This window comes from Mytilus trossulus, chromosome 3 (assembly GCF_036588685.1).
Source record: "Mytilus trossulus isolate FHL-02 chromosome 3, PNRI_Mtr1.1.1.hap1, whole genome shotgun sequence".
Taxonomy (NCBI): domain Eukaryota; kingdom Metazoa; phylum Mollusca; class Bivalvia; order Mytilida; family Mytilidae; genus Mytilus; species Mytilus trossulus.
This window is the reverse complement of record NC_086375.1, coordinates 19,416,132-19,430,788: the sequence shown is the minus strand read 5'-3', so window position 1 is coordinate 19,430,788 and position 14,657 is coordinate 19,416,132. Positions and strand designations below refer to the sequence as shown.

At 33.8% G+C, this 14,657-nt stretch overlaps 1 protein-coding gene across 1 annotated transcript in view; it reads left to right on the top strand.

Moving 5' to 3' along the window:
• The first annotated feature begins 731 nt into the window (after positions 1–731).
• Positions 732–14,657, top strand: part of LOC134710327 (adenylosuccinate synthetase isozyme 1 C-like) — a 98,843-nt gene continuing 84,917 nt past the window's right edge. Inside the window, exon 1 of the mRNA XM_063570653.1 lies at positions 732–971. Within this exon, the coding sequence (XP_063426723.1) occupies positions 792–971 (180 nt within the window). The 5' untranslated portion in view covers positions 732–791. The remainder of the gene's footprint in view (positions 972–14,657) is intronic.

Sequence of the window (14,657 nt, the reverse complement as noted above, 5' to 3'; positions counted from 1 at the left end):
TCTGAAAGGCGCACCACCAAACGGTGTATTCAGGGTTAATATGCTATATACACGGGTCATAATCACAGGGTTGACACTACTAAATTGTCAAATAGCTACCTATTGTAGTATTTAAATCAGTAAGACTTTCAAATGAGGAACAGTTTTCAATTTGTTAGTGGGCATACATGACGTAAAACAGCGAATCAAAGAATTCATCTTTATTTATAACTAATATAGGACAATGTTGTTGATTAAAAAATACTTCATTCCAGGACCGTTTGTTTTCCAAATAATTAATATTACCAATAATTGATAAGTTCCAGTTCGACGGGTTCAAACAGAAAGATTTGAAAGCAGAGAAAAACTGTGTATCTTATAATCGGCATGACTTTGTCAGATGACAATACTAATACTAAAATAAGGCTTGCGCATAGTTATATACCTTAATTCAGTCACGGACCCGCGATATCACGGGTGTGTTCTAGTTGAATATAAACATCCTCTATTCAAGCTTGGGAACCGGGACCTATACGGGCATCGTGCGATTCTTAGGTCTTTACAGACTAAGGAAGATCTGTCCCCGCATCTTGAAAGCTCTAATGGGCCAGATGAAACTGAGACTACTATAACACATATAGTAGTCTCAGGATGAAATAAGCAACGATAAGCCATTTGAAAATATATGCAATGATAATCCTGACGAAAATAATTTTAGTCCGTCATTTTACATTATAAATACCAAATCAATTTTGGTTTTAAGATATATCATAATAGGACTTCCCGCCAACAACTGTTGTAATGTGTACCACATGAAAAGGACAGTAGACTGTGCAAATATGGAACAGAACGGACTAATTCCTAACAAGAAACAACGACTGATAGCGAAAAATCCAGTGACTGTTGTTTTAGGTACTCAGTGGGGCGATGAAGGAAAGGGAAAGATTGTCGATATGATTGCATCAGATGCGGACATCTGTTGTCGTTGTCAGGTGCGTTTTTGCAGTTTATCATTACTCAAGTTACTGATTTCGAAAGGTTTATTGAAATAAATTGAATACAGGGTTATTTTTATGCTGATAAATTCCACCTGAACTCATCTTATAATGCGACAGGAATTTTGGTAAACAAAATGTCTGGAAAGGTCATTAGTAAAAAGGTTTGACTTGTTACCACAAAAAAATTATAGGCTATATAGCCTATTCTCCATGATTGGAAGTTCGTTACCCCAGAGACATTTAATACATTATGTATTATATGTCTCTGGTTACCCTTAATCGAAATGGAAGAAAAAAATCAGAACCTGGGAGCAATAGACCACTTTCGAGTTCATCCGTCACCGGATAATACTCGTCAATTATACGTGCTTTTATCACCGTCATTTGTGCGGTTAGGGGCGTCGTCACTTCCCTTCCAATGTTGAGCGAGTGGTTGGAAAATTATTCGGCAAATTGAATTCTCAAAATTGACAATCAACACTGCTGTCATTAGGGAATTAACAGTAAGTACCTACAGAGCAACAATTATTTCTAGTTTATCCTGCACAAAGACGATCACTAAGACGCTTGATGAACGTACAGTACACACAGAGAGGATGTAATCTCATTCTCCCTTCACTGTGTAAAAACTTGGTGTCACACCAGGAAACTCCAGCAACTTTCTCCAAATCTTGGGAGGAAATTGGGAGAAACTTGGAGTAATTCCTCCCTAAAACTCTTTAATTGTTTATTACCTTGGTGTGGTTTCTCCCAACACCATGATTTGTATTGCTATGTTTACCTTTGAAGTGTGCCAGTAGTTGATGACTACAATACAAATTTTTGTGTTTCCTGTCATTAAATGACAGTCACAAAAATGATGAAAAGTGTGAGATTTTAATTAGAGATATACTGAGTGCCAATGAAAACGCAACACTTTTGTTTTTCAAAAAAATCTTATAATTTTATTTTATTTATATTAAAACTTTGTATAGTTGGTTTAAAATGACTTTTAAGACCATTGACGACAACTTTATGGTTGAGTGATTTTTGGAACAAATGCGAAGTAAGGGTTATTTTGAACGGACATAATCTGAGTTCACCGCTTTTCAACATACGCATCATTTTCACGATTTTGTCTTTTAAAGCTTGGCTAATGTCATGAATTTTCCCGCCCTTATTGTAATGAAACTGCAATAAACATCTGAGTAATTGCCAGGACTTTCTGACAACCAGCGACATGCAGTTTTGAGCATGATCCAATGAAGCCTTTCAAAGCATACAATTAAGAGAAGACTGAAGTTGTAGCATCTACAATAATCCAAATCATCCAAAAATTCAACCAAAATGGATCATTTAATGTTAAGCGACATCCCGGGGTACAAAAAGCAAGAAACGTTCAGCCAGACCGATATGTTTGGTCTTAAACATATTCGATATTGACTCTGATAGGTGTACAAAGGTCACGAGAGTTCAATGGTGGTCACGGTAGATCCTTTGGAGCAATTTTAATAAAGCACCATTTGCACAGAAATTGTTAAAGAGCACCAAAGTCTTTCCTCAGTGACATCTAAATGGACGTAAGGCGTAAATATTGAATTCTGTAAACCAAAAATCATTCAATGGTACCCAAACCCGTCAGTATGGTTACATTGACATTTGGCACCAATCTTGGCCAAAAGTCATGTGTTTCGCCCGATTTTGGTCCGATCGAGCAAATTTTGCATCAGATTGGACATGGTTTAGACGACGAAAAACACTACCAATATCATAAAGTCAGCTTGAGTTTTATATGCGGGACAAGTGGAACAATATTCCTCGAGATCACATTAAACGTCCGGGATGATCAATTCCACGGCGTTGTCGAGATTGCGCTGCACAACACAACGGGGTTGTAACATGTTTTGTTAGGACTGTGAGTTGATGATTCGACATTGGATGTTTCGTTTACCTATAGCGTCTGAAAGATGACAATAAAGCATTTTTGTTTGATATCGATCTTTTGTTAGAATTGTTAATTTTCAAGAACAATTTATTTTGAAAGATTATCATTTCTAATATAAATTTTATTTTGGAAAAACCAAGTGTTGCGTTTTCATTAGCACTCAGTATATATTATACTCTGATTTTATAAAAGAATCCGACACAACTTATTTAAAAATATTTATTAAAAATATATTCAGCATTTGTTCTGACAGTGTTGGTTTTTCATACCTAAGGAACATAATTAAAACAAACAAAAAACATCTGTAAGTGGAGTATAATTAAAAGAAAATAAAGACATATATTTTAATTGAATTAATTGATTTTTTTTTTATAAATTTAAATAATAAATTAAGATTATATCAGTATATAAAATATAATATGTATGAAATTTATCTACATTATTTTATTTTATTCATTTTTTTTGTATCATTACTTTAATTTTTTAAACCATGTATATATTAATATCTATATGTTTAAAATGATATTAATACAACTTATTAAATAAATATCAAGTTGCCATTCTTAATTATGAGATTTTTAATGAATGTAAATAATTTTCATATTTACAAATACTTTTTGTATATAATTTTTTTAAATCATTTCATTAACTTTTTAGCTCACCTGGCCCGAAGGGCCAAGTGAGCTTTTCTAATCACTTTGCGTCCGGCGTCTGTCGTCGTCCGTTGTCGTCGTCCGGCGTTAACTTTTACAAAAATCTTCTCCTCTGAAACTACTGGGCCAAATTTAACCAAACTTGGCCACAATCATCATTAATGTATCTAGTTTAAAATTTGTGTTTTTTTACCCGGCCAACCAACCAAGATGGCCGCCATGGCTATAAATAGAACATAGGGGTAAAATGCAGTTTTTGGCTTATAACTCAAAAACCAAAGCATTTAGAGCAAATCTGACATGGAGTAAAATTGTTTATCAGGTGAAGATCTATCTGCCATGAAATTTTCAGATGAATCAGACAACCCGTTGTTGGGTTGCTGCCCCTGAATTGGTAATTTTAAGGAAATTTTACTGTTTTTGGTCATTATCTTGAATATTATTATAGATGGAGATAAACTGTAAACAGCAATAATGTTCAGCAAAGTAAGATTTACAAATAAGTCAACATGACCAAATTGGTCAGTTGACCCCTTTAGGAGTAATTGCCCTTTATAGTCAATTTTTAACCTTTTTTCGTAAATTTCCATATCTTTTACAAAAATCTTCTCCTCTGAAACTACTGGGCCAAATTAAACCAAAATTAGCAACAATCAACATTGATGTATCTAGTTTAAAATTTGTGTTTTTTTACCCGGCCAACCAACCAAGATGGCCGCCATGGCTAAAAATAGAACATAGGGGTAAAATTTAGTTTTTGGCTTATAACTCAAAAACCAAAGCATTTAGAGCAAATCTGACAAGGGGCAAAATTGTTTATCTGGTCAAAATCTATCTGCCCTGAAATTTTAAGATGAATGGGTCAACTGGTTGTCAGGTTGCTGCCCCTAAATTGGTAATTTTAAGGAAATTTTGCTGTTTTGGGTTATGTAAACAGCAATAATATACAGCAATTTAAGACTAAAAAATAGGTCAAAATGACCAAAATGGTCAATTGACCCCCTATGAAGTTATCGTCCTTTGTAATCAATTTTTAACAATTTTCATAAAATTTGTGAATTTTTACTAACATTTTCCACTGAAACTACACGGACAAGTTCATTATAGATAGAGATGATTGTAAGCAGCAAGAATGTTTAGTAAAGTAAGATGTACAAACACACCAAAATCACCTAAACACAATTTTGTCATGAACTGTCTGCTTCTTTTGTTTAATTCACATATACCAAGGTGAGCGACACAGGCTCTTTAGAGCCTCTAGTTTTTTATAGCTTTCAGAAATAAAACTAAATACTAGGAAATGGTTGAAATAGGAAGAAGTGAGAGAATAGTTGATATGTAATTATATGTCACTGTCAAACCATGTAGTCATGCTTTGTTGATTTTTAGTTCACCTGGCCCAAAGGGCCAAGTGAGCTTTTCTCATCACTTTGCGTCTGTCGTCATCCTGCGTCCGACGTTAACTTTTACAAAAATCTTCTCCTCTGAAACTACTGGGCCAAATTAAACCACAATCATCATTGATGTATCTAGTTTAAAATTTGTGTTTTTTGACCCGGCCAACCAACCAAGATGGCCGCCATGGCTAAAAATAGAACATAGGGGTAAAATGCAGTTTTTGGCTTATAACTCAAAAACCAAAGCATTTAGAGCAAATCTGACATGGGGTAAATTTGTTTATCAGGTCAAGATCTATCTGCCCTGAAATTTTCAGATGAATCAGATAACCCGTTGTGAACTCGAAAGTGGTCTATTGTTAGCCACTGTGAATGGAAATATTCTTTACTTATTTACAAACCATCAGATACACTTAATTAATGAATAGTCTCAGAAACATGGTCAATCAGTCTGGATTTCGTATTGGTACATGTACGTTCGTCCTAATAACATGTTCGCCCTGAGTTAGTTCGCCCATAGAGTCTGTTCGCCCTACGTAAAAAATATAATATTGAGGCTTAGGGCATTAAAATTGAATACAGATAGTTATATTCTTGAAATTTATGAAAACTGTTACATGGAAATATTTAAAAGTTGATTGGTTGTTTTTGGATCAATTATTGATCAATGACATGCCAATTCTCACTGATTGTTGTGATTCTTATCTTTGGTGGATTATTAATGAAAATAACTTTTTTTTGATAAACTGGTCAGATTGGAATTAACAAAAACATTGATGTACGAATTTTACATGTATATTGTGAAAGATCATGAAAAGATTTTCAAGTTAATTTACTAGTTTACTATTGGTCATGTCAGTTATTCTGCATATAAACTGACTGAATTCTTTTTGTTAACAATTATCAATAAAAATAGCTACATCATGTACAATGTACATTGTATTCCAGTATTCTTCGATGCAAATCAAAGGTAAAATAATAAATTTGTTGCGGCAAACAAATATTCGGGTAATTTATCAACAAACTTTCAACATATTGTTCACATAATAAACATAGTGCAACTAGACAACAATTAGGGAAAAAATAAAAATCAGGGCAAATGGACCCTGGGCGAACAGGTACTAGGGCAAACGGAAATCAGGACGAACGATTCTTTCGTATTGTGACCCGATTCAGTAAAATAAGAAGTCATGCTTGTAAGTTGGTGACCTTTGTATTGGACAGTAGCTTTTGTGTTTTTTGACCCGGCCAACCAACCAATATGGCGGCTATGGCTAAAAATAGAACATTGGGGTAAAATGCAATTTTGGCTTATAACTCAAAAACCAAAGCATTTTAGAGCAAATCTGACATGGGGGTAAAATTGTTTATCAGGTCAAGATCTATCTGCCCTTCAATTTTCAGATGAATCAGACAACCCATTGTTGGGTTGCTGCCCCCAAATTGGTAATTTTAAGGAAATTTTACTGTTTTTGATTATTATCTTGAATATTATTATAGATGGAGATAAACTGTAAACAGCAATAATGTTCAGCAAAGTAAGATTTACAAATAAGTCAACATGACCAAAATTGTCAGTTGACCCCTTTAGGAGTTATTGCCCTTTACAGTCAATTTTTAACCTTTTTGCGTAAATCTCCATGATCTTTTACAAAAATCTTCTCCTCTGAAACTACTGGACCAAATTAATCCAAACTTGGCCACAATCATCATTGATGTATCTTGTTTAAAATTTGTGTTTTGTTACCCGGCCAACCAACCAAGATGGCCGCAATGGATAAAAATAGAACATAGGGGTAAAATGCAGTTTTTGGCTTATAACTCAAAAACAAGAGCATTTAGAGCAAATCTGACAATGAGTAAACATTTTTATCTGGTCAAGATCTATCTGCCCTGAAATTTTTAGATGAATCGGACAACTCGTTGTTAGGTTGCTGCCCCTAAATTGGTAATTTTAAGGAAATTTTGCTGTTTTGGGTTATTATCCTGAATATTATTATAGATAGAGATTAACTGTAAACAGCAATAATGTACAGCAATTTAAGACTCAAAAATAAGTCAAAATGACCAAAATGGTCAATTGACCCCTTAAGAAGTTATTGTCCTTTATAATCAATTTTTAACAATTTGCATAAAATTTGTAAATTTTTTCTAACATTTTCCACTGAAACTACACAGACAAGTTCATTATAGATAGAGATAATTGTAAGCAGCAAGAATGTTCTGTAAAGTAAGATGTACAAACACATCACAATCACCTAAACACAATTTTGTCATGAACTCTCTGCTTCCTTTGTTTAATTCACACATATCAAAGTGAGCGACACAGGCTCTTTAGAGCCTCTAGTTATTACTTTTACCTGCAATCAACAGGTCATAAAACCCTCCCTGATGGGAGTAATTACTTGGTGTTTTTTGGGAGGGAAAATCTGTGTTTCACAGTGTGACACTGTGTTACACCAGAATCAGTGTTGGGAGTATGAGATTACATCCTCTCTGTCTGTACTGTAAATAGTGCAGGGATACAGGCGACCCCTCTATCTGGTAAATGACGTCATAAAGGCGTGCATAATTGACGAGTTTTTGCCGGTGACGGATGAACTCGAAAGTGGTCTATTGTTAGCCACTGTGAATGGAAATATTCTTTACTTATTTACAAACCATCAGATACACTTAATTAATGAATAGTCTCAGAAACATGGTCAATCAGTCTGGATTTCGTATTGGTACATGTACGTTCGTCCTAATAACATGTTTGCCCTGAGTTAGTTCGCCCATAGAGTCTGTTCGCCCTATGTAAAAAATATAATATTGAGGCTTAGGGCATTAAAATTGAATACAGATATTTATATTCTTGAAATTTATGAAAACTGTTACATGGAAATATTTAAAAGTTGATTGGTTGTTTTTGGATCAATTATTGATCAATGACATGCTAATTCTCACTGATTGTTGTGATTCTTATCTTTGGTGGATTATTAATGAAAATAACTTTTTTTTGATAAACTGGTCAGATTGGAATTAACAAAAACATTGATGTACAAATTGTACATGTATATTGTGAAAGATCATGAAAAGATTTTCAAGTTAATTTACTAGTTTACTATTGGTCATGTCAGTTATTCTGCATAAACTGACTGAATTCTTTTTGTTAACAATTATCAATAAAAATAGCTACATCATGTACAATGTACATTGTATTCCAGTATTCTTCGATGCAAATCAAAGGTAAAATAATAAATTGGTTGCAGCAATACAAATATGCGGGTAATTTATCAACAAACTTTCAACATATTGTTCACATAATAAACATAGTGCAACTAGACAACAATTAGGGAAAACATAAAAATCAGGGCAAATGGACCCTGGGCGAACAGGTACTAGTGCAAACGGAAATCAGGACGAACGATTCTTTCGTATTGTGACCCGATTCAGTAAAATAAGAAGTCATGCTTGTAAGTTGGTGACCTTTGTATTGGACAGTAGCTTTTGTGCATGTGCAACAACATATATAGGTCGGGCCTATTGTATTATGACATTTTAACATTAATGAATAAACATGAGATTAAATATATAAACAAATAAATATCTTGTTAAATAGGGAAATTGGAACATACTCACTTTTTATGCCCCACCTACGATAATAGAGGGGCGTTATGTTTTCTGGGGTGTGGCTCAGTTCGTTCGTCTGCAGGTTAAAGTTTTTGGGCGAGGTAGTTTTTGATGAAGATGAAGTCCAATCAACTTGAATCTTTGTACACTTGTTGCTTATGAAATTAAATTTCTAATTTTAACCCTTAGACTGCTGCATTGATTTCTATTGTACTTTTGTGTAATGCGGAGTAAAATTTTAATCACTGATGAAATAAACATGTTAACTTAAAATTGCTGTATCTTTGTAAATATTGAATATTCATCAATAAAAGTTATATAAAAAAAGTATTGTTAGATTCTGTATTTTTTATTCATTTTATTTTTGTGTGAGTCTCTGGTCATTTTTTTTACCTGTTCAGGTGCGAATAGAGGTAAACAAGGGTAAACTTATTTTTTCATGTTTTATTAACGAATCCATCAATGTAAAAGTATCCATGACTTCAGAATTGAACCAATATAGTTTAAAAATCTCTTTTAAGAACTACATGTAAGTTCCATTGTGATCAGGGGTCGAATTTAAGCTTTTTTGTGTACTGGCCAGCCGGACCAGTGGTCTGAAAACTCTACTTGTCCAGCTCCAAATCTACTGGTCCTGCAAAAATGACATTAATTTGACTAATATAAATGACAGATGTTTAATTTTATTGATGCTTTCGTTTATATAAGTTAAGTTAGATAGTAACAAAGATTCAAATAATCTTTACTCTGATTTTGATAAAGGCTTTGGTAATCTCAATGATTTTCTTTATCAAAATCAGTATCAAGGACAGAAAAAATATCAACATTGTCTTCCACGTCATCGCAATCCTCACGACGACCATAGGGTGTCTGACTAGGTCGTAGCGCTGTCCAGAAATATTCCACGTTCAATAGCTGGGACTGGATCAAATGATGCTATATCTTCAGTGTGAAACATAATGAATAAAAGATCTGATAAAACAGTTTGACGCAATTTTGATCGCCAATCATTCTTTACAATTAATTTATTTCAATCTTCCTTTTGATTTTCAGTAATCTTAAATTTTTTTGTTCGACGGTTTAACTCCTTCCAAAAATTTCTACATTTTATATTGTTGTGAAAGACGCTCACCCGAGATATTAATTAACTTGATCAATTGTAATACCCCCTAGTACCGTGTAATTGATTTCACAGGTAAATTGTTTTGTAAACAAACGGAGATTGTGATGCAATCAGTGATTTTTATCGACAAATTTCTACTGGTCCACCGGACCACCAGCTGACAAAATCTACTGGTCTGACATAAATTTTACTAGTCCCGGACTACCGGACTAGCGCTAATTTCGACCCCTGATTGTGATTATCAAAAAATAAAAGTTTCTTCTCAGACCAACGGCCTTTTTTATGCAAATATTTTCCGGTATTTTCCTCCAACTTTCAATGGCCGACTTTTACTTCCATGTACCAATATATTTATATGACAAGTTCATTGTTAAAGCTTTCATCAATATATAATTTTGACAAACTTATCGATGTCAGTCAATATTGATTCACATTTGAAAGGCGAAATGATAAACATCGCAAATCCTGTTTCATGTCATCCATTTTGAACAAGGTCTGGGAATTCCCGTAATTCTCGCTTTAAAAGTCTCCTGTTTGCAGTTTTGATAGAATGTTTCTATTTTTGGCTATTATATCTTAGGTTCTTGTTCAAATCCTTTTAATCGGCCGCTGCTGTTAAATCGTTTTCATTAAAATACTTCTGAACGTGTTGGCCATTTCTCCAAATAATGTCCGCCATTTTGTCACTTTTTTCATCAAAAATTTTCACTTTTGGTTTATCGCTTATAACTCATTAAAAGTCAAGAGACATTCGAAAGAACGCAGGTTTTAAACCAATCAGAATCCATACAAGTCGAAACTGCCGCAATCTTATGAATATTGACTCCGCCCATTCCAAGGTAACTGTGTAAACAAACCAGTTACGGAAAACGACTATAGTTGCAAGTAGCAGTAGCGGACTGTCTTATCGGAACGACAATAGTCGCGTGTAGCAGGCTAAGGGTTAAAGCCAAATAAAACTTTTGACCCCAATTTCACGGTCAATTGAACATATAAAATGAAAGTGGGATTTTCAGGTTAAAGTTTTTGGTCAAGGTAGTTTTTGATGAAGCTGAAGTCCAATCAACTTGAAACTTAGTACACTTGATGCTTATGATATGATATTTCTAATTTTAAAGCCAAATTAGACTTTTGACCCCAGTTTCACGGTCCATGGAACATGGAAAATGATAGTGCCAGTGGGGCATCCGTGTACATGTACTTTGGACACATTCTTGTTTATTCTCCATACAAAACATATATAAGAATTTGGACTAGTGATACTGAATTGGAAAATTCAGTTTTTATACGACCGCAAATTTTGAAAAAAATTTCGTCGTATATTGCTATCACGTTGGCGTCGTCGTCGTTGTCGTCGTCGTCTTCCGAATACTTTTAGTTTTCGCACTCTAACTTTAGTAAAAGTGAATAGATATATTTTAACACAAGGTTTATGACCATAAAAGGAAGGCTGGTATTGATTTTGGAAGTTTTGGTCCCAACATTTTAGGGATTAAGGGCCAAAAAGGGCCCAAATAAGCATTTTCTTGGTTTTCGCACTATAACTTTAGTTTAAGTTAATAGAAATCTATGAAATTTTGACGCAAGGTTTATGACCACAAAAGAAAGGTTGGGATTGATTTTGGGAGTTTTGGTTTCAACAGTTTAGGAATTAGGGGCCAAAAAAGGGCACAAATAAGCATTATTCTTGGTTTTCGCACTATAACTTTAGTTAAATAGAATAGAAATCAATGAAATTTAAACACAATGTTTATGACCACAAAAGGAAGGTTGGTATTGACTTTGGGAGTTTTGGTCCCAACAGTTTAAGAATTAGGGGCCAAAAAGGGACCAAAATAAGCATTTTTCTTGGTTTTCGCACCATAGCGTTAGTATAAGTAAATAGAAATCTATGAAATTTAAACACAAGGTTTATGACTATTAAAGGAAGGTTGGTATTGATTTTGGGAGTTTTGGTCCCAACAGTTAAGGAAAAAGGGGCCCAAAGGGTCCAAAATTAAATTTTGTTTGATTTCATCAAAATTGAATAATTGGGGTTCTTTAATATGCCGAATCTAACTGTGTATATAGATTCTTAATTTTTGGTCCCGTTTTCAAATTGGTCTACATTAAGGTCCAAAGGGTCCAAAATTAAACTTAGTTTGATTTTAACAAAAATTGAAACCTTTGGGTTCTTTGATATGCTGAATCTAAAAATGTACTTAGATTTTTGATTATTGGCCCAGTTTTCAAGTTGGCCCAAATCGAGGTCTAAAATTAAACATTGTTTGATTTCATCAAAAATTGAATAATTGGGGTTCTTTGATATGCCAAATCTAACTGTGTATGTAGATTCTTAATTTTTGGTCCAGTTTAAAAATTGGTCTAAATTAAGTGCAAAGGGTCCAAAATTAAACTAAGTTTGATTTTAACAAAAATTAAATTCTTGGGCCTCTTTGATATGCTGAATCTAAACATGTACTTAGATTTTTGATTATGGGCCCAGTTTCCAAGTTGGTCCAAATCAGGATATAAAATTATTATATTAAGTATTGTGCAATAGCAAGTCTTTTCAATTGCACAGTATTGTGCAATGGCAAGAAATATCTAATTTCACAATATTGTGAAATAGCATTTTTTTTTTTAATTAAGAGTTATCTTTCTTTGTCCAGTATAGTAAGCAAGAAATATCTGCAAGAATTTTTTTTAATTGGAGTTATCTTTCTTTGTCCAGAATCAACTTAAATCTTTGTTATATACAATATACAATGTATATTCACTTTTTACTACCAACTGATAAATTTAAATAATCTTTACCATTCAGTGATAACAAGCAGTTTTTTTTACATCTTAATATTTTATGATGTATTTAAATGAGTAGTAATTGTTGCAAACTCCATTAGAATATTTTAATTGAAATTAGTTTTGGAATAAGGGAAAGGGGGATGTGATTAAAAAATTGGGTTCAATTTTTCTCATTTGAAATTTCATAAATAAAAAGAAAATTTCTTCAAACATTTTTTTGAGAGGATTAATATTCAACAGCATAGTGAATTGCTCTAAGAGAAAACAAAAATTTTAAGTTCATTTGAATACATTCATTCTGTGTCAGAAACCTATGCTGTGTCAACTATTTAATCACAATCCAAATTTAGAGCGGAATCCAGCTTGAATGTTGTGTCCATACTTGCCCCAACCGTTCAGGGTTCAACCTCTGCGGTCGTATAAAGCTACGCCCTGCGGAGCATCTGGTTAACACTTTAAACATGTTTAAGATACCGGTAAGTATAACGATGTCACAATGTCATAAATGCATCAAAGTATTTTTTCATCCATTTGCATTCAATGCATATGGCATACATGTAGCATTAAATATGGGTAGTAATGCCCTTTATTGTCAGGCGTCAAACAGCCTTTTTCAGCTTCTTCTTCTTCCATATACAGTTCATACCACCATCTGGTGTATTATCGAACTGATGCGTGGTGCAGACAAACCAATATTTACAGTGCAGTTAAAAAAAATAGTATGAACAGTTAAAACTTTCGCACAGTCTTTACTACATCTTGGTCTTCTGTTGCTCACACTTGAATGTGTCAATTGAGTTGCAGGCTACAGTAGTTGGGGGCAGACTGTTCCATAATCTGATGGCATCTGGGAAGAACGAGTACTGATAAAGCTGTGTTCTTGCAAATGGAACAAGGTTGGTTGTGTCCTCTTAATGTTGCTGCTGTTGGGATTAAGCAGGATGTTGGTATTGCAACCAAGTGGTTAACTTTGCGGTACATCATTATGACTTTATTCGTAGCTCTACGCTCTTGTAGGGTTGGCCATTGCAGCTGGTGTAATAGGTTTGTTACACTAGTAGTCCAGTGGTAGTCACCAGTAAGAAATCTTGCTGCCCTACGTTGTACCATTTCTAGGTTGTGGATATTGTTTGCTGTGTGTGGATCCCAATTGATGCTTGCATACTCCATCTGTGGTCTCACAAGGGTCTTATAGCAGAGTTCCTTGGTCTTTCCTGGGCATTGGGATATATTTTTCTGTAAAAAAGCCCTGGTGTTGTTGGCTTTTCTTACTACTTGGTCTACATTTGTATGTGAGTAGTCCAGTTTAGCTACAGTTAGCGTCAAATTGATTATAATTTTACCATGATTTGTCAAAATATCCTTATCGTGATTCGTCAGAGGTCTCAAATAATTATTGTTACCATCATTTTTGGAAATTTTTTAACATGATTTGTCAAAAATCATTCTATTTTTTTTTTATCATCTAAAAGAAAGTGCAAATGTTTTCGTCGTGCACCAAAAATTATTGTTAAATTCATTTGGCAAGAATTTTTATAGTATAACTAATCGCCGTATTTGAATATCAAAAATAAGACAACGCGTGACCGAACGACGCATGGATTAAACGAGTTTAATCCATAGCGGCGTTCGGTCACATGTTGTCTTATTTTTGATATTCAAATACGGCGATTAGTTATACTTTTTATTACATTGTCAAATTGCTTTTTTTTATGAAATTAATGTAGAAAATGTAAGGAACTATATGGTTTTCCTACGCATGTTTTGTTTCGACGTTATCGACGTCTTGACAACGCCTATTGTTGTATGACGTCAGAGAGTGAAATAACCACGTTTATTTCACATGTGAAATTATCGGATTTATCTAACTGGGAAATCAATGTAATTCATTGCAACCAATGTAATAATTAACGTTATTCTTCATGAAGGTACAGTAGTAGTCAAAATAATTATGACGTCTGGCAAGGCTATCTTATTTTTTTCTGGGACGCCTTCCTATGAGGTCATAACGCTGCCGCAGCCATTTTTTACGTCTGTACTTTGAGAATAAATTTTGGGGGGAACTTAAAAAACCTACTTTTGACATGAAATTTTCATTGCCGTCCAGAAACGTTTACTAAGTTACTTTTTTGTGCTTAATGATGCAAAATATTTCCAGAAATATCCAAGAGAAATGATAAAATAAGA